Below are 21,472 nucleotides of genomic sequence, written 5' to 3'. Positions count from 1 at the left end.
TTGTGCAGTGTTCTGGCATTCTCTGCCAATTTTTCTTTTGCTCTTGTAATCAGTAAGACTGTATGTGCATTTCCGCTAGAGGTTATATGTATGAATTTGACTGGGTGCTGTAAATGTCCTGCACTAATAGCATCTGGTGCCCAGTGAATTATTGTAAGCACCTTAGCAGTATGTGTAATGCAAGGGACTGCCAATGAAAGCTGCTTCCACAATGAATTGTTGACAAACTTAAGCTTAAATGATTAATTGTAAATATTATGCCTGGCTCTGTTTTCTATTCTAATTGTTTTTGTATGCAAAGCAAGAATGCCCATTGTCTGAGTCTGTTCAAATCAAAATGATTTTTTTTGTTAAGAAGTGAAACTAATGTTTAAATTCCAAACTTTGCCTTTGGCGCACTGAGTCGTGTCTGTGATAGAATTGTATTCACGTGTTTACTTTAGCAGTAACAGAAATTATTTTGAAAGTCTTGGGATTTATGAGCAAATAGAATGTCATCTACAGAAAATAGTTCAGCAGATTTTGCTTCCCCTTAAATGTACTTGGATTGCAAGATATTCGTAATTTCTCTGACCCCATTGGCATTTACTGCTTCAGGTCGTATTTAACTCCTGTCCGGGATGAAGAATCTGAATCGCAGAGAAAAGCCAGGTCGAGACAAGCAAGGCAGTCAAGAAGGTCAACACAGGCAAGTTGAAGACTTCCTCAACTCGATTTGCAATTAAGTTTCCAATGAATCCAAATAAAAATGTTGGAAATATTTGCTTAAGGCAGGATCAGTGAAAAAGTACAGAAGATAGCGTTGTAGGCCAGTGAGTTTCCATCGTGATGTCATTATAGATCACCTCAGAAAGAATCATTGGACTGAGCAAAGTCATTCTGCATCAATGAATGGGAAATCTTGTTTGACTCATCTGTTGGAGCCCTTTGAGTGTGATGTGAATAGATGATGATGCTCCGTACCTTTCTTCCATGCTCCACTGTCCTCTCCTATCAGATTCCTCCTTCAGCCCTGTACACCTTCCACCTATCACCTCCCATCTTTTTACTTCATCTCCCCTCCCCCACCCAGCCACCTACCTCTCCCCTCACATGGCTTCAACTGTAACCTGCCACCTTGTACTCCTCCTCCCACTTGCTTATTCTGATTTCTGCCCCTTCCTTACCAGATGAAGGATCTCAGCCTGAAATATTGACTGTTTATTTCCCTACATGGATGCTGCCTGACCTGCTGAGTTCCTCCACTATTTTGTGTGTGTTGCTCAAGATTTCCAGCATGTGCAGCATCTCTTGTGATTACGTGGTGTATTTAGGTTTTCAGATGGATGCAGTGAGATTGTTCAATTTCCGGCATGGAATAAGGTCAGAAGAAATTAAATTGGGGATGATTGGGGCTCGGATTGAGACTGGTTAATGAAAAGGAAATGGTGGAATACATGTTTCTGTATCAAGTTCGCAGGCTGTGATTAGTTGGATACTGCAGGGATTGATGCCAAGGCTTGATCTAACCACAATCTTTAATATTGTTCTGGCGGAAGGTGTGAAAAGGTTTCAAGAAAGTGTGTTAAGTGCATGGATATACCATATGGAAATATATGAAAACCACTTTGGAACACAAAATTGAGCAAAGATAAATGATAATGGCTGGGGAAATGTTGATCTTCAGAAACATGAGTGTCCTTGTGCATATAATTGAAAACTAGCGCACAGCCTCCAACTTAACATCAATTTCTCTAACTTCTAGTAATTAGTCCCCCCACCCGCTTCTTTTCCATTCCCCATTCTGCCTTCTCTCTTTCCTCTTATCTCCTCACCTGCCCAGCACTCCCTCTGGTGCCTTTCCTCTTTCCCTTTCTTGCATGGTCCAAATTCCTTCTTTAGCCCTTTACCTTTTCCAACTATCCCCTCCCAGCTTCTCACATTTTCCCCCTCTCCTGCCCACCCACCTTTCCCCTCACCTGGTCTCACCTATCACCTGCCAGCTTATACTACTTCTTCTCTCCGCACCTTGTTCTGGTCTTTTTCCCCTTACCTTCTCGTCCTTTTGAAGGGTCTTGGCCCAAAACATGAACTGATTATTCCTCTCCATCGATGCTGCCTGGCGTGCTGACTTCCTTCAGCAGATTAAATATGTTGCACATAATAAGGGACTTTATTTGCAAGAAGATCTGTGCACAAAAGTAAAGGGGTCTTTTTTTAATTTACATAGATCTTTGGAGAGTCTTTCTAGATTGTGTACAGCTTTGATCTCGTTATGTACAAAATAGAATGCAGCACAGGTCCACTGGACAGGTTCCTGGCATGAGAGCAAAGGTTGATTAAGTTATGCCCTTATTCTCTCAATTTCAAAAAAACGAGGGTGTATTTGAAACAGCTTTCAGGGCTTGACAGGCAGGATGTTTCTCTTGGCTGACGTCTCAAAGTGAAGGACATTCAGAATAAGGGAAGGCTATTACGGACTGAAATTAGGTAAAATGTCCTCAAATTTTCCGTTCTGGAAGGCTGTGGAGAATTAACAATTGAGTTAAATCAAAACAGATCTGTAGGTCGCTGGTTGTTGAGAGACAGAGCAACATGTATTTGGTGCATGGAATAGAGCTGAGTTGGAAAATCACACAAGATCTTGAATTACTGACAGCAGGCTTGATGGGCTGAATGGCCTACACAAACTCCTAATAGTATTTATTAGCTCTAATCAGGAAACATTACCTTTACATCTCTACCTATTTGTTGTAATGCCTGCTGAGTACAGCAGTTTCTGTTGTTCATGTTAGAAGGTTGTACAACATACAACATAGTACAGGCCCTTCAGCCCATGATGTTCTGGCCTTTTAATCTCCTCTAAGGTGAATTTCACCCTTCCCTCTCATATAGCCCTCCATTTGTTTTTAAATCCATGTGACTTTTTAAGAATCTATAAGTGTCCCTAATGTATCTGCCTCGAACACCACCCCGGCAGTGTGGGTGCAAAAAAAACTCCTAGCTCTGTCATCACCCTTATACGTTCTCCAATCACCTTAGCCATTGATAGCAAGTGTTTTCTTCTGTGCATTTCCACTTTACTAATTCAATTTAATTGTGGGTTTTGATGTAGACTCCCAAATTGAATTCCAAGGCCCAACATATCTGTGAAACTTTGCTCTTCATGCTCCCTGAATCTTTTCCTTTCAAGGCTTTGCTTCAACCTCATTTCACCACCCCCTCAAAGGCTCCTCTATCACTGAAACATATGCTGTTTATAAACCTATCATATCTTCCTAAATCCTGCTTGGGACTTGGATCACATCAGCTAACATCCCACCCGTGGTTATTGCAATTTACTTCATCGTGCTAAGCTGTGTTCAATGGATTTTGTGTTGAATCCTGTCCAGAGCCTCTGTAATACACCAATTTGATTTAAGGTTTTTGTGTCAGTTCATTATATCATGGATTTTGTATTTTGTGTTTTTGCTGGTTTCCACTTGATCTTTTTTATTGTTTTATCAATCTGATGCTGTCATTCATGTCACAAACTTGTAAATAGACCCTCAGTACAAGGTGCACGAGTCTGCTTAATTTCACCAAGCCTTGAAGCTTAAATAGTTGATACATTTGTATTTATTTAGAGATTTAGAGATAAAGCACAGTAACGGCCCCTCTAGTCCAATCAGCCTCGCTGCCCAATTACACCCATGTGATCAATGTGCCTACTAGCCCTCGTGTCTCTGTGGGAATGAGAAAGGAAACTGGAGTACCCGGAGAAAACGCATACAGTCACGGGGAGAACATACAAACTCCTTACAGCAGTGGCAGGAATTGAACCCACGTCACTGGCTCTGTAATGGTGTTATGCTAACCTCTAGCTATGTGATACCCCCGACATAATGCCAGTTACCTTTAAAGTCCTTCATCCTAGTATGCTCTGAAATTAATAATGTTGCTGTTTCAGTGAGATGCAGAATGCCATCCAGTGTTTGAAAAAAGATCTAATGCTCATTTACTGTACCGATATATTTTCCCTATTCAACGTCCAGATAATTAGCATGTGAATGAAATGGGATCTGGGGCACAAACGAATGAGTACCTACAGTGATGTTCTGCTTTCATTAGATCATGTGGACTCAACTGTACACTTTGCTTGAAGTCCATTGGTCAGAACACTTCTTTAGTTCAACTCTCTTCCCCGCCCCCACTTTTCCATTCCCCATTCTGCTTCCCCTCTTACCCCTTCTCCTTTTCTCGTATGATCATCCCTCTGTCCCTACTTCTTTCTTCTGTGGTCCACTGAACTCTATCAGATTCCTCCCTCAGCCCTTTACCTTATCCACCTATCACCTCTCAACTTTGTACTTCATTGCCCTTCTGCATTCGTCCACCTTCTCCCTTCCCTGCTCTAATCGATCACTTGCCAACTTGTACTACTTCCCCATTCCCCCACCTTCTTATCCTGGCTTCTGCCTCTTCCTTTCCAGTCCTGATGAAAGGTCTTGGCCTGAAATGTCAACTGTTTATTCCTTTACATAGACAACTGCCTGACCTAAGTTCCTCTGGGTCTCCAGTATCTGCAGAATCTCTTGTGTTTACAGTAAAAATACAGCCATCTGAGTGATTGCAGAGGTAGATGAAAGGACTTGCTCTTAGATTTCGATTCCTATATTAAGTCCAGGCAAGCAGTATTCTAAGACTGAGTATTGGGTAAAACTGTCTTGCAGGGTGTAACACTAACAGACTTGCAAGAAGCTGAGAAAACAATCGGAAGGAGTCGTGTTGACCGTCGAACTCGAGAACAAGAGGAGAAGGAGAAGGAGGAGAAAGAAAAGCAAGACAGAGAAAAGCAAGAGGACAAAAATCAGTCTGAAGCTCAAGATGATGAGAAACAGAAGCTTAACAGAAATGCTGAAGAGGTATTTGGTCTCAAGAAAATGGCATGAATTCTCAGTCATTGAATATAATATTTTAAAGCAACTGTTTTTTGTTATTCATGCTAAATAAACTTTCAGTACAAATTCTTCATTAACTGTGGCAATTATGCTTGACTTATTTTTGTAGATTGGTCTTTGTAGATTTTCTGCATCCAGCCCAGTGTAACATGGGTAGAGTTCTGGTGCAATCTGAATCTCAGCTGAAATGTTCTCTTTTTGAATTGTTTCCTTCATTACCATTTGTGTGCTCTGTTTCTAATTGAGATTCCAGTCACTTAATCAGGTTTTATCTTCTGAATATTGGGCATAATCCTTGACTTGGTTTCTATTGACCAATTACTTTTTGTCTGTTCTTTTAAAGAACACTTCGAAGCACAATCATTTCACAGTTGGATTGCCTGTGACACAGCTGATATTTATACACACAAGTCTGTATCCACATTTGGAATGCTGCCATGCTGAGTATTTGTCACCCCTTACAATGCCAATCAGAATAAGTGAGAACACTCCACATTATGTTGGCTTGAACTGTTTTTGAATGCTTTCGAGGAATGTTTGGCAGCCTTGCTCTGAGCTGCAGAGGTCACAATGATGCCTGACTGAGTAGCACCTTCCCAGGCGGAGAGACCATAAGACATAAGAGCAGAATTAGGCCATTAAGCCCATCGAGTCTGCTCTAGCATCATGGCTGATTTATTAAACCCCTACTCCTGCCTTCTCCCTGTCACCTTTGACGTCCTTACTAATCAAGAACCTATCAACCTCCGCTTTAAATATTCACAGATTCCCCAACCTCTGGCTAAAGACGTTCTTCCTCATCTGTTCCAAAGGGATGCCATTGTATTCTGAGGCTGTTCCCTGAGGTCCTAGACTCCTCCATTATAGGAAACATCCTCTCCATGTCCATTCTATCCAGGCCTCTCAATATTCTATGAGATTCCACCCCCCCCCCACTGCCAATTCTTCTAAACTCCAGTGAGTACAAGCCCAGAGCCATTAAATACTCCTTGTTTGTTAACTTTTTCATTCTCAGATCATTCTTGTGAACCTTCTCTGGACCATCTCCAAAGCTTGTGGATTATTTCTCAGATGTAGGGCTTAAATCTGCTCACAGTACACCAAATATGGTCTTACCAGTGCCTTATAAAGCCTCCAGAGAGAGGAATTCCAAGTATATCTCTGTGCACTGTTTTCTCTTCAAAGTGCTTGTCTCTCAGAATTTTAAGGGATATATTTGATCAGTAGTCTTCCGACATAAGCCACTGTCGTCATCGTTGTTGATAATTTTAGTTTTTGTTTTGACATCGCAATCTGGTTATGTACTTCATTACCACTTGTTTTCAGGACATCTGTAGTTGCTTTCACTTTTAACTCAATACAGTAATGATGCTCCTAAATCTAAGAGAGGGTTGTAAGATCAGATCCCCTTGAACAGTATCCACCTGCAATGTGCATGATAAACATGCAGTTTTCTTGAAGGCAAAAGATGAAGCTAAATGGTTACTGTATATGATAATTTGCATATAAAAATCCTTTCTGAGGGGGGTACTGTTTCGGAAGTATTAAGAAAAGGAACTTTAACAGTGTATGTGATACTAGCTTTTAGACACTGTATAACATCTTTCTCAGTCTTACTTTTAAATTTCCAATTTTTTTTTCTCGAAGCACTATCAACGCGTCAGACCAAGCACCACGTCATCCACAACTGCCACTGTCTCTGCCCTAAATAGTTCATACGTTTCCTCCCAGCTAAGTCGACCCAATAGTCTCATAGGCATTACATCTGCTTATTCAACTTACTCTCGAAGTTCTGGAGAAACGGATAAAGGTAATCGTGCATTTCTTTATGCATTGTCTGTTGGTAAGAGTTAAGTGTGAGTCTGTGATCATGCATTTGTTCCACTTAACGACTGCATCAACCAAAATTCCTATTTCCTTGGTAGCCCTGACAACTTTGACAGAAGCCAAAGATGCAAGTGGTGCCTTGTCTCCTATTAAATTTGTCGTGCATAAAGTTTTTACATATCCCTTACACTTGCAATATTTAAGTAAATTAACTTAAGCAAGTTAACACACATAACAGAAGAATGAAGGGCTATGATTGTACTTGGAGTTGGTTAAAAGGTTGGCACAACATGGTGAGCCAAAAGGCCTGTACTGCACTGTAGTATTCTGCTTAATTGAAGTACATTTAAAATGCCTATTGTTTAATTTAATTGGTAAATTGGTTTGTTATCACAGTGGGGGAAAACTCACCTAGCATACTGTTTGTACAGATCATTTCATTACAACAAGGGAAAACCATAACAGAATACTGAATAAAGTGTTACAGAGAAAGCGTAGTGCAGGTAGACAATGTGCCAAGGTCATAATGAGGTAGATGGGGAGATCAACAGTCAAGGTCTTAATGATTTAGATGTTGAGGCCAAAACAAGATTGTCAAATTCCAGTGGAATTCAAGTATTCACAAGATCTTTTCATAGAAATTTTCCATTTTCTTTTGTTAAACAATTGTTTCATGCTCTCACCTCTGGACAATGATGCCTCAAAGTTCAAAATTACCCTTTAGATTATCTCCATCCAGAGCAGTGGTTTCTCCTTACCTTGAGATGTTGGGTCAGGCCCCCATTCCCATCCTTTGGTCTGTCCTCATTCATCTACTAATGTTCTGGTTAATCTGCTATATCATTTGAGGCTGATATGAAGAAGTTATCCATCTAAGATCTCAAATGGATCAAAGTTCAACACACACTGCAAAGGCAAACAACCAATGTGCAAAAGAAGATAAACTTTCAAATATAAAATAAATAATAATAAATAAGTAATACATAATATTGGGAACCTGTGTTGTCGAGTCCTTGAAAGTGGTTCGATAGGTTGTGGAACAGTTCAGTGTTGGGGTGAGTGAAGGTACCTGATGGTTGAAGGGTTCTAACTGTTCCAGAACCTGGTGGTGTGGTACCTGAGGCTCCTGCACCTCCTGCATGATGGTAGCAGGGAGCATGGCCAGTTTGGTGGGGGTCCTGAAGATGGATGCTGCTTTCTTGTGGCAGCAAAGGTTGTAGGTGTGCTCAATGATAGGGTGAGATTTTCCTGTGATGGATTAGGTTGCATCCACCACTTTTTGTAGGCTTTTTCCATTCCTTTGCATTGGTGTTTCTATACGGTGATGAAACCTGTCAGGATACTCTCCACTGTGCATCTACAGAAGCTTATCAAAGTTTTAGATGACAAGCCGAATCTGCAAACTTCTAAGAAAGTAAAGGCACTGCCAAACTTTCTCTGTAATTGCACTTGTGCGCTGGCCTGCCCAACTGAAGCTGCCATTGTTTTGCCCATTGAGAGAGATGATCTTTGGCTCTGATTTTTACTGATTTAGAAGTGTAGTTTCACTTAGTTGCCCTTTATATTAACAGAATCTTTTCACCATTCCTGGCTGCATCTTTGTGTCAATCAGAAAGTAAGTTTTTACATGTTGGTGTCTAGAGATCGTTTAACATCTCCAAACCAGCATGGAATTCACCATTGTTTGTATCGCAAGGCACTCCAGTATCTTAAGCGACATGTTTGTCTTCCTTCCAGAGGACTTGTGTAGAGTCGAGCACAATCACATGACTTGAGGGCTTGGAGTGGAGTGGACAGACTGATCTTTGCGCTTGTGAGGTGTCCACAAGGAGGAGTAGACTTTTAGCTGTGCCTTGCCCTTAGCTTTGCATTCTGACGTACTGACCAGAATGATTATAATTCGAATACAGAGATAAAGCACAGGAAAGCAAGTGTTTGTGTTCCCTTTCCTTTGAATATCATGGTGTTATGTGTTCTACTTTGTTTGGTGGAACTCCATCTGGGACATTGGTACAGGTCTGGTCTCACTACATAAGGTAGAGTGAGTGTGGCAAAAGTATGACAGATTTATTTTAATCCTTGCAGTGGTGTTCACAGTCTCAGAAGGGACTGGCCACCTCAGACATTAAGAGGGAATGAAGTTCTTCCTCCACCCCGCCCCCCCCACTCCCCACTACCACTCCCCATCTGACAGACACATTCTCATCCTGTACTGGTCACTTTTTCTCTTTTATTGCTGCTGTTTCACATCTTTGTACTACTTGTTTTATTATAATACAAATAGTTATAATCTAATATTGAAAGACCTAGATGGAATGGACATAAAGAGGATGTTTCCAGTAGAGGGACATTCTTGGACCAGAGGGCACATCTTCAGAATCCAAGTACGTCCTTTCAGAGCAGAGATAAGGAGGAATTTCTTCAGCCTCAAGGTGGTGAATCTGAGAAGTTCATTGCCATGGACGGCTGTGGAGGTGAAGTCATTGGGCATATTTAAACTGGGGGTTGGATAGGTTCTTGATTAATCAGGGTGTCAAAGGTTATGGGGAGAAGGCAGGAGACTGGTGGAGAGGGATAATAAATCAGCCATGGAATGGCAGAGCTGACCTGAAGGGCCAAATGGCCTAATTCTGCTCTTATTTCTTGTGGTCTTACCCAAATTGCCCTGCTGCAGGACCTGTTTAAATCTGGTAACTTTGCAATATTTCAGTTATTGCTTCCTCCACCCCCCAGCCCACCCACAAGAAATAGGAGCATGTGCCTTGAAGTACCCTGAAACCTCATCCTTAATAATGAACTCCAACATCTTCCTAACTACTGAAGTCAGGTGAACAAGCCTGTAATTTCCTGCCTTTTGCCTCCCTCAAAGAGTGGAGTGATATTTACAATTTCCAGTCCTCTGGAACCATTCCAGAATCTTATGATTTGTGAAAGGTCATTACTAATGCCTCCACAATTTCTTCAGGCATTTCTTTCAAAACCCTGGGATGTAGTCCATCTGGTCCAGGTGACTCATCTACCTTCAGACCTTTCAGTATCCGAAACACTTTCTCCTTAGTAATAGCAATTTCACTCAATTCTGCCCCCCTGGCACTCTCAAATTTCTGGCAATTTCCAGCTGGTGTCTTCAACAGGAAAGACTGATACAAAATTCTTCCCCATCGCCAATCAACTAAATTGGTATAGATGATACACTAAACCTCAGCCTTCCATAATTCATGTCAAGGATTTAAATAATTTCATTTAAAATGTACCAATTCGTAATCAAGTTTTATAAAATTAAAGCCTTATTGTACATAATGACAACTTTGTTTGGATGAGTCAATTTGATGTATGTCCATTCTTTAAAAAAAAGGCATGATACCATGAAATTATTTCACTCTTCGGTTTCATTTAAAATCCTGCAGCTGCAAAAGTAGAAGTTGTCTGAACTTCATTTAAGAGAAGTTTGGGTGAGTACATGGATGGGAGGGGTATGGAAGGCCACGGTCTGGATTTGGGTTGATGGCACTAGGCAAAAAAATAGTTTGGCAATGACTAGAAAGGCCGAATGGCCTGTTTCTCTGCTGGAGTTCTCCATTATGTTCTGGTAACAGCACAGACTCTGCCTCCCAAGTGACCCCTTCTGTTTTCTATGATTGTTGCATCGGCAAAGTCTGATGGTTAATTCAGATTTCCTGGTTTTTTTTGGTTCTGAATAAATTTTATTTTTCTTAATTTGTGCAGGAACAGACGAGAGAGATGGTGAGGAGAAATTGGATGATAAGTCACAAAATAAACCATCAGTAAGAGACAGACGGCGACCGAGGGAAAAGCGGAGATCCACAGGGGTTTCTTATTGGACCCAGGATGTGAGTGTGATACCCTAACCACTGTTAAATGTGCCAGGACTTAAACTCAGTCATGTTGGCAAAACTTGGGAACCATCCTTTCCAATTTCTTTAACAACCACAGTGTATATTTGAGATCCTTGAATCCAAATACAAATTACTTACTTGGAGGTGCAGCACAGTAACTGGTCCTTATGGCTCAATTAACCCCTGATGCCCAATTACACAATTAACCGACTAACCCATATGTCTTTGGAATGTGGGAACAAAACCAGTGGTAAATCACTTGGCCATGGGGAGAACATGCAAACTCCTTATAGACTGTGGCAGAAATTAACTTGGGTTGTGTTGCACTCACCACTTCATCCATGCCATGTTTCCCCTCACAAACTCCTTGAAATGCTCAAGAATTTTTCTTCAAAGGGCATTCTGAGCTGAAAAGCCACTTCTTCAACAATATTTCACATTTTGATTGTTATGCTTTGCAAAAATATGTCCCGTTTTCTTAATGAAGATCTTGTGTTGCTGAGGAACCATTTTTTTCTTAATCCCTACAATTGAAGGGATTTTTAAAAATAAATCTGCTACTTAAGAGGGCAGAAGAGGATTATTAATACTAAGACACTATTAATACTGTGCTATGAGTGCGATTGCAGCAGGACGTAGACAAGTTGGAAGAATGGGCAAAAAAAAGTGGTAGATGGAATAGAGTGTTGGGAAATGTGTGATGCATTTTGGTAAAAGGAACAATAGTGCAGACTATTATCTAAATGAGGAGAATGTTCAAACATCAGGCGCTCAGGAGTCCCTTGTGCAAGACTCCTAGAAGGGTAATTTGCAGGTTGAGTCTATGGTAAAGTAGGCAAATGCAATGTTGGCATTTTAAGGGGACTAGAATATGAAAGTAAGGAGATAATGCTAAGTCTTTATAAGACCGTAGTCAAGCCGCACTGAGAGTATTGTCAACAGTTTTGGACCCCATATCTCAGAAAGGATGTGTTGTCATTGGAGAGTCCAGAGGAGGTTCACGAGGAATGATTCTGGGAATGAAGGGATTAACATATACAGATCATTTGGCAGCTTTGGGCCTGTAGTCACTGGAATTTAGAAAAATGTGGGGGGGGGGTGGATCTCATTGAAACCTACTGAATGTGGTAAGGACTAGATAGGGTGGATGTGGAGAGGATGTTTCCTATGATGGGGGTATCCAAAACTGGAGGGCACAGCCTCAAAATTGAGGGGCAATCTTTTAGAACCGAGGTCAGGAGGAATTTTTTTAGCCAGAGAGTAGTGAATCTGTGGAATGCTCTGCCACAGACTGTGGTGGAGGCCAAGTCTGTGGGTGTATTTAATGTGGAAGTTGATCATTTACTGATTGGTCAGGGCATCAAAAGATAAGGCGAGAAGGCAGGTGTATTTGGTTGAGTGAGATCTGGGATCAGCCATGATGGGATGGAGGAGCAGACTGGATGGGCTGAATAGCCTAATTCTGCTCCTACGTCTTATGGTCTTATGTCTTATGAGTTAAGAATGAGTTAAACAGGTTTAGCCAAGTGTGTGCATTAGGCTCTTCCCACTGCTCATCGTCGGTAATAGCATTTAAGAGCTGGGGTGAACTTCCCATGCTGTAAATTGCATTAACATTTTTGAAATGTTATCAGCCATACAAAACATAATATCTTCATAATTTTGTGTCGCTTGTTGTTTTAGATCCATGTTTCAGATGAACATGACTGTTTAATCATCTATTTCTAGTATAAAAGAAATATTAATTCACAGGATTGAACATCACTTGGTTCTCTTGAACTTGATGAGGCATTTAAGGGGTTAGCTTCATTGGTGAGCCTAGAGTCCCATATGGAGCAGACTGGTAGGAGCAGCAGATTATTTCCCATTCATGGTCTTTTGTGACATTTTGACAATTTCATGATTCCCTTACTGAAATGAGGTGCATCTTCACCAGGAACTGTAGTAGGGGGAAAGAAAGGAAATGCTTTAAATCTTTTAAAGAGCAATGGGGAAATTACATGAAGGATTTAATTCACATTGTATAAATCCACCATGGAAGATAAAGTGAACGACTTTGGGAAGGGAGTAACAAGGCAGTTGCATCTTTTAATTATTTTAAAATTGGATTTTGAACAACTTGAACCCTACAGCTTAACAGTATCATTTGCAAATGCTTAAATTTAAGTTTTACAGTTGTGCAAATTAGGACAGTTCTGCTTTGATGTTTCATTGTGTGGTCTGATTACAATTATCAGCAGCACTGGACTGCCAGTAAATACACACAAAATGGTGGAGTAACTCAGCGGGCTGGGCAACATCTATGGAAAAGAGTACAGTCGGCGTTCTGGGCCAAGAGCCTTCAGCTGGACTGGAGGAAAAAAGGTTGGGGGGGCGGGGAGAAGAGGGAGAAACACAAGCTGACAGGTGAAACCGGGAAATGGAGGGGAGAAGTAGAGAGCTGGGAAGTTGATTGGTGAAAGAGATACAGGGCTGGAGAAAGGAGAATCTAATAGGAGAGGACAGAAGGCCATGGAAGAAAGAAAAAGGGGGAGGAGTACAAAAGGGAGGCAATGGGCAGGCAAGGAGATAAGGTGAGAGACAGAAAAGGGGATGGGGAATGGTGGGGGAGGGGGTGTAAGGGCCATTACCGGAAGTTTGAGAAATCAATGTTCATGCCATCAAGTTGGAGGCTAGCCAGACAGAATATAAGGTGTTGTTTCTCCAACCTGAGTGGCCTCATCATGACAGTGGAGGAGGTCATGGATAGATACATTGGAATGGGAATAAGTAGTGGAATTAAAATGAGTGGCCACTGGGAGATTTGCTACCAGTACTCCCTGTACCCAAGATCAACAAGAGAGTGGGATCTTTTGCCGTCAGACCTGCGCAGTATTTCCGACATTAATATTTTTAAAGATCGACTCAATCAAATCGATTTAGGGGATCTAGTCAAAAAAGCTTACTTTACAATTTAACTCCCACGCCGTTCACACCGACTGCGCATTATAACAGCTGTCCGGCAGTGCATGCGCAGTACCAAGCAGAAGAAGATCCTGCTTTTTCTGGCAGACACAATGAAGCGGTCTCCCAATCTAAATCAGGTCTCACCGATATATAGGAGGCCACGCTAGGAGCACCAGACATAGTAGATGACCCTAACAGCTGAAGTATCGCCTCAGCTGAAAGGACTGTTTGGGACCCTGAATGGTCGTGAGGGAGGTGTAGCACTTGTTCCACTTGCGAGGATAAGTGCCAGGAGGGAGATCGGTGGGGAGGGATGAATGGACAAGGGAGTCATATAGGGAGCGATCCCTGCAGAAAGTGGGGGAGAGGGAAGATGTGTTTGCTTGTGGGATCCTGTTGGAGATGGCAGAAGTTGCGGAGAATTATGTGCTGGACACGAAGGATGGTGGGGTGATAGGTGAGGGCATCTTTCTCCCTCTGGCACCCCCCCCCCCACCCTTATTGCTTTGCACAGGAATTGTTTCCTGTAACACTCTCTGGTCTATTTGCCCCTACCCACTGATCTCCCTCCTGTACTTTATCCTCACTACCATTCAGGGCTCCAAACAGCACTTCCAGGTGAGGCGACACTTCACCTGTGAGTCTGTTGGGGTCATATACTGTGTCCGGTGCTCGCGGTGTGGCCTCCTGTATATTGGTGAGACCCAATGTAGATTGGGAGACAGCTTCGCCGAGCACCTACGCTCCATCTGTCAGAAAAAGCGGGATCTCCCAGTGACCACTCATTTTAATTCTACTACCCATTCACATTCAGATATGTCTATCTATGGCAGCTTCCACTATCGTGATGAAGCCACGCTCAGGCTGGAGGAGCAACATCTTATATTCCGTCTGGGTAGCCTCCAACCTGAACATTTCTCAAACTTCCGTCAATGGCCATCCCCCTTCACCATTCCCCATTTTCCATCCCTCACCTATCTCCTTGCCTACCCATCCCCTCCCTCTGGTGTTCCTCCTTTTCTTTCTACATTGGCCTTCTGATCTCTCCTATCAGGCTTCTCCTTCTGCAGCCCTGTACCTCTTTCACCAATCAACTTCCCAGCTCTTTACTTCACCACTCCCCCTCCCAGTTTCACCTAACACCTTGTATTTCTCCCTCCCCTCTCCCCACCTTTTAACTCTATCCCTCATCTTTTTTTCTCCAGTCCTGCTGAAGGGTTTTGGCCCAAAACATCAACTGTACTCTTCTTCATGGGTGCTACTTAGCCTGCTGAGTTCCTCCAGCATTTTGTGTGTGTTGCTTGGATTTCTGGCATCTGCAGACTTTCTCTTGTTTGTGATTGAAATACTTGAGCGTTTTCATTCCATTTATCCTAACATTTCATGCTTTGTTTATAGAGCGATGAGAATGAACAAGAAGAGCAGTCAGATACAGAAAGAATAAATAAGAAGTGCCAGGTAATTTTCTTTATCCAAGCAGTAGACATGAAATGTTTAGATTGGAACAGTGAAAGAAACATCCCAGCAAAAGCTTCTTGCGGTATAACCCATGTGCATTTACTTCTGTCTGTGTTTACTATGTGTCTGAAGCAGAAGTAGTCGTAATCTTTCAAGATTAATTAAGCTTTCTTTCAAATGAAGGGAATTGTTTCTGTCTTTTGCACTTTGTGACGTAAAGTGGAATCTGTGTTTGTGGTGTTATTACCCTCCAGATGGATTTATTGCCGTAGTTCCTATCCCATACAGACCTGCTCTAAAAATGTACATATTTGGGCAGTATATGATACCAGTTCAGAAAATATATCATTACAGATAGATTCTTGGATTCAGCATGGAGAAACATTTAGAAAGAATGTTCATCGTTACAGTTATTGACGTGAAGTGTAAAACATTGGCAGGTCCATTGTTTTTGTCTTATCCAAAACAAATGTTAAATCAAACTGGAGGGCCACATTGCAAGTTTTATGGTTTGCTTATTTGAAAGAAACTCTCCTCCTCCTTCACGATAAATGATGACTGCAAGCCTGAAGTATTAATGGTTACCTCATTACCATTCTGAACAGCTAACCCTTCAACCTCCAGTACAGCTATGCCCTCAGGTGTTAAGTGTTTATTGTCATGCATACAAGTACATGTCTGAACAGGTGCGGTGACATTCTTATTTGTAGCAGCATCATGACCACACAAAAATGGTTCACAAGAAAAATGTGAATAAATTATACGGGGTGACACACAATATGCAGGAGAAACTCAGCTGGTCAGGCAGCATCTATGGAGTGGAATAAAGACTCGATGTTTGAGTCTGATATCCTTCATCACCATGGGAGAAAGAAAAGGAGGAGGGGCACAAGAGGGGCATTCTCCAACTTCCCCTGTACCCCTTATCTTCTCTTCACCTGCCGATCACCTCCATCTTTCCCTTGTTTTGCTCTCCTCTCCTATCAGGTTCCTCCTTTAACCATCATCTCTTCGACCTATCACCTCCCAGCTTCTCATTTCATCCCACCCCCACAACAACTTCACCTATCACCTTCCAGATTTTACTTCTTCCCCCTACCCCCATCTTATACTGGATTCTTCCCTGTTCCTTTCCAGTTCTGATGAAGGGTCTTGGTCTGAACTGTCGATGGTTTAATCATCTCCATAGATGCTGCCTGACCTCTTGATTTCCTCCAGCATTTTGCATGAGTTACTCTGAATTTCCAGGATCTGCAGAATCTCTTGTGTTGACAAGTTCTATACCACTTTTACAAGAAAGAACACAATTCGAACAAAAAAAAAAGTCCATTTTAGTACAACATTGCCAAAGTGCTGTTAAACCATAGTGATTAGAGTTTTGCCGGTTCAAAAACTTAATGGTTGAAATTGAATACCTGCTGCCCTATCGTTATTGTGGAAAAGGTGGCATAGCCCAGGTGACGGGTTGGGATATTTAGATGTTGATACTTTGAGGCGCTGCCACTGATGGGGAGGAACACAGGACTGTCTTGTCTCCCTTTCTCTTCACCATTTACACCTCAGACTTCAACTACTGCACAGAGTCTTGTCATCTTCAGAAGTTTTCGGATGACTCTGCCATAGTTGGATGCATCAGCAAGGGAGATGAGGCTGAGTACAGGGCTACGGTAGGAAACTTTGTCACATGGTGCGAGCAGAATTACCTGCAGCTTAATGTGAAAAAGACTAAGGAGTTGGTGGTAGACCTGAGGAGAGCTAAGGTACCGGTGACCCCTGTTTCCATCCAGGGGGTCAGTGTGGACATGGTGGAGGATTACAAATACCTGGGGATACAAATTGACAATAAGCTGGACTGGTCTAAGAACACTGAGGCTGTCTGCAAGAAGGGTCAGAGCCGTCTCTATTTCCTGAGGTCCTTTAACATCTGCTGGACGATGCGGAGGATGCTGAGGATGTTCTATGAGTCTGTGGTGGCCAGTGCTATCATGTTTGCTGTTCTGTGCTGGGGCAGCAGGCTGAGGGTAGCAGACACCAACAGAATCAACAAACTTATTCGTAAGGTCAGTGATGTTGTGGGGATGGAACTGGACTCTCTCACGGTGGTGTCTGAAAAGAGGATGCTGTCTAAGTTGCATGCCATCTTGGTCAATGTCTCCCATCCACTACATAATGTACTGGGTGGGCACAGGAGTACATTCAGCCAGAGACTCATTCCACCGAGATGCAGCACAGAGCATCATAGGAAATCATTCCTGCCTGTGGCCATCAAACTTTACAAATCCTCCCTTGGAGGGTCAGACACCCTGAGCCAATAGGCTGGTCCTGGACTTATTTCATAATTTACTGGCATAATTTACATATTACTATTTAACTATTACTATTTTTCTATTACTATTCTATTACTATTTATTATTTCCATGACTATTACTATTTACTAATAGTAGTATTACTATTTCTATTACTATTTATTATTTATGGTGCAACTGTAACGAAAACCAATTTCCCCCAGGATCAATAAAGTGTGACTATGAATATGCCCATGGTGTACTGGGCTGAGCCCACTACTCTCTGTAGCTTTTTATCTTACTGTGTATTTCAGCTTTTAGAGCATAGCACACTGCTGCTCAGAAACAGGCTCTTCGGCTCAGCTAGTCTGTGCCAAGCTATTATTCTGCCTAGTCCCATTGATCCATCTCTGGTTCATAACTCTCCATACCTCTCCCATCTATGTACTTATCCAAATTTCTCTTAAATGTTGCAATCAAACCGGCATCCACAACTTCTGCTGGCAGCTCATTCCACACACATGCCATCCTCAGTGAAGAAATTTCCCCTCATGTTTCCCCTAAACATTTCATCTTTTATCCTTAACCCAGACCTCAGTGGAAAAAGCCTGCTATATCTAATTTTATCAGTGCACCTCTTAATTTTGTATTCCTCTATCAAATCACTCCTCATTTTCCTACTCTCCTGGGGATAAAGTCATAACCGTTTCAATCTTCCCCTATTATTCAGGTCTTCAACATCGTTGTAAATTTTCTCTGTACTCTTTCAATTAACTTTGGAACCAAGCTTTTAAGACTCATTGGAACTGAACTCATCCATCCCACTTCATTTTCTCTGGGGTGTTGGGAAGTGGGTCATTTGCTGTAGGATACCAAGCTTCTGACCTGCTGTCAGAGCCACAGTAACAGTGACTTGTCCACTTGAGATGCTGCAGGCTGTTCCTGGATTGATACTGAATCCCCATCCATTCACTTCTGTGTCAGTGATCTATTTGACCATATCAAGTGTTCTTGAGGCAATGAGTGTAGCACATTTTGAAATGAAATAAGAATGATTGATGAGAAGTATGCAGAGTGAAGGCAAAGTGAGAGAATTGGATGTTTTCATATTTGTGTGAACATGTAGCACTTACAGCACAGTGCCTTTCCTTTGGCCCACAATGTTGTGCTGGCCTATTAATCAAGATCAATCTCTTCCCCCCCCCTCCCCCCCCACACAATCCTCCTTTTTTTCTCTTTCATCTATTTGTCTATACAAGAGTTTGTTTGATGTATTTGCCTTTGCCTCCTTTGGCAGGGCGTTCCACACACCCACCACTCCCTTTGTGTTTTAAAAAAAAAACAAGCTACCTCTGATGCCCCCTTGATGAAGAATCTTGGCCTGAAATATTGACTGTTTATTCATTTCCATAGATGCTGTCTGACTTGCTGAGCTCCTCTGGCATTTTGTCTGTGTTTCTCTGATATCTTCCTGTATTTCCTCCAGGAAAATTATGCCCCCTGGTATAAGCCATTTTTGCCTGGGGGGGGGGGGGAATTTTTAAAAAAAACTCCAGCCCTCCACTTGATCCATTCCTCCTGTCATGTGCATCTCAATCTTGCCCCATCCTCCAGTTCAGTTATGCCTTTCGTGAGAAGTCCAGGAACGTTTGTTTTATTTTGAATTATGCTGCAGTTGAGAATTAGTCACTGGTTCTCGGCAGGTCGTCAAGAATTTGATTTCTAAACTAAGGAGATGGACATTAATGAGATTTAATGACTGGCTGTGTGACATGGGAATGAGTGCATTTCTAAACGTCCCAACCATAAAATGAATCTCGCAGTAAAGCCTAAATTTGGTATTGGTAGCCCAACAATGGATAACACTATCTTCCAACTGTAAAGCTAGTTGCACGTTAGTAATGCAGGTTCTTTGATACACATGAGAGTTTGCAATCTGCAGTTCAAATTGAATTTATGAACAGCTATTAGCTGAAATATGCAAACACGAGGAAATCTGCAGATGCTGGAGTTTCAAGCAACACACACAAAAGTTGCTGGTGAACGCAGCAGGCCAGGCAGCATCTCTAGGAAGAGGTACAGTTGACGTTTCAGGCCGAGACCCTTCATCAGGACTAACTGAAAGAAGAGCTAGTACCAGCAACTTTTGTGTGTGTTGCTATTATCTGGAATATTCAGGATTCAACTTCGTCATGTGTGCATCAAAACATAGTGAAATGTATGTCATTTGCATTAACAACCTGAGGGTGTGCTGGGGACAGCCAACAAGTGTCGCCACACTTTCCATCACCGACTTTGAGTGCTGATGATGTTCAGCAGAAAATACAAAAGCATTGTCTTTCAGAAATGAAATTTTGAAAATAATTGCTCAGATCGTTTTGTGACTTTTAACATGTTTGATAGAAAATTGCTTGGATATAACATTTCACTTCTGCCTATCATGTTTGTAGTTAATACTTTTAGATTTTTAAATTGTCACATCAGAATTTTGTAATTTTAGATGTAAGGTGTTATAGAAATAGAGGAATATTTAAACTAAAATATTGTAACATGAAAATATTCAACAAAAGTAACTGTACTTGAACTCGATAACAGCTTAGAATTCCTTGCCCTTAAGCTAATCATTGTTAAAAATGTTTTGTGCCAGGGATTGTTTAATCACAAACTCTTCCAATGTAGCATGTTCATGTGTTGTTCTTAATTCCAAACTTGGTTAATGCTGTTCTTGACTATCTCTCAGTTGAAATACTGTAAGATCAGAATTACTACTTGAAAATTAAAGAGGTCTTTGGCAATATGCTTAAACTTATTAAGTGCACCCCTGGACACAGATCTTTAATAAGGGCACCAATTTAAACTTTAATCCTTTGCTTCAGTCCTACATGTCTTGTTTACTACCTATACCTTGATTTTGGTCTGTCTTCATTCTGCCTACTGTCAACAGAATACATGAATATTTAATAACTTGTGGGCAGAATGGTATCGTTGTGGGTAGTGTAATCCTATTACAGTGCCAATGACCCAGGTTCAGTTCCTGTTGCTGCCCGTAGTTTGTATGTTTTCCCCCAGTACCATGTGGGTTTCCTGTGAATGACTCATTTTCCTCCCACATTCCAAAGATGTGCAGGTTCGTATGGTGTAATTGGGCAGTGTGAGCTCATTGGGTTGGAAGGGCCTGTTACCATACCATACCAAAATTAAATAAAATTATAATATCGCATCGGATCCACATGTTATTGGGTCGTCTAACCCAACGTAAATACAACAAGCCAAGAATGATCAATGTTGAAAGCACTTGAAACATAAACATTATTCGGATTATTTGTAAAATACAAATGAAATTATTAAGATAGGTAACAGACAAGTTAAATTATTAAGATCAGTAATTAATGCTGACTACTAATAACACATTTCCAATGATATCATAGTCTCAGGTTTACATAAATAGTTTAATTTGGTGATTTGATTCCTTAGCTAACAGGATTGGATAAACAGTTTGAGTAGTTATTTGGCTTTTTCTTAGTGTTTTTAAATTTGTATGATGGAGTATTTTTTGTAGTCAGAATCAGGTTTATTATCACAAACCTTCATGGAGTTTCATGGTAGTCCACCGATACCTTGCAACTGGCTTGAATGGAGGGGTACCATAAGATTTGTTAGATCCTAATGCACTTGCAATCCAAAAGTTGTTTGGAAGTCAAGAATGAGGCATAAAATTTATTACTTATGATCATTTTATTACTTGTTACAAGAACATAGAAGAACAAGAAGAAGGTACATTGAGAGAACAAATACAAGAGCAAACAAAAAAGCAGCTGTGCTCATCTTGTAGTCAATCTGAAGATAACAAAATTCCAGTGATAGCAATTAAACTATAAAATGGCCTGATTTGTGTAGGTTGACACCTGCTACTGAAAATGAGGAAGGTTCTAGACAGAAAATTCACTAAATAATTATATGTATATAGGTGATTATATAAAATTGCAAGCAAGTACAGGGAAATTTTAACGACAAGAAAAATAACAATCAATGCCACAATTTAACAGAATCTTTAGAGGGAAGTTAGACATTTACTTCTGTAGGCAAGTAGTAATAGTTGGTGTGAGTGGACGCACAGTCCCCAATTTTCCCGTAGTTATGTTTCTTTTATCTAATCTATTGAGATTGAAATATGTGATGT

At 41.3% G+C, this 21,472-nt stretch overlaps 1 protein-coding gene across 7 annotated transcripts in view; it reads left to right on the top strand.

The window, feature by feature from the left end:
* ppp1r12a (protein phosphatase 1, regulatory subunit 12A) overlaps nucleotides 1-21,472 on the top strand; it is a 250,859-nt gene that overhangs the window by 184,306 nt on the left and 45,081 nt on the right. For all 7 annotated transcript variants that reach the window (XM_063058433.1, XM_063058430.1, XM_063058427.1 and 4 more), the window contains 5 exons: nucleotides 598-688; nucleotides 4,692-4,883; nucleotides 6,567-6,729; nucleotides 10,473-10,597; nucleotides 14,948-15,007. In XM_063058433.1, coding sequence (XP_062914503.1) covers nucleotides 598-688; nucleotides 4,692-4,883; nucleotides 6,567-6,729; nucleotides 10,473-10,597; nucleotides 14,948-15,007 — 631 coding nt within the window. The remainder of the gene's footprint in view (nucleotides 1-597; nucleotides 689-4,691; nucleotides 4,884-6,566; nucleotides 6,730-10,472; nucleotides 10,598-14,947; nucleotides 15,008-21,472) is intronic.

Source organism: Mobula hypostoma, chromosome 9, assembly GCF_963921235.1.
Source record: "Mobula hypostoma chromosome 9, sMobHyp1.1, whole genome shotgun sequence".
Taxonomy (NCBI): Eukaryota; Metazoa; Chordata; class Chondrichthyes; order Myliobatiformes; family Myliobatidae; genus Mobula; species Mobula hypostoma.
Note: the sequence above shows the minus strand (reverse complement) of the source record. Positions and strands in the feature narration are given on the sequence as shown.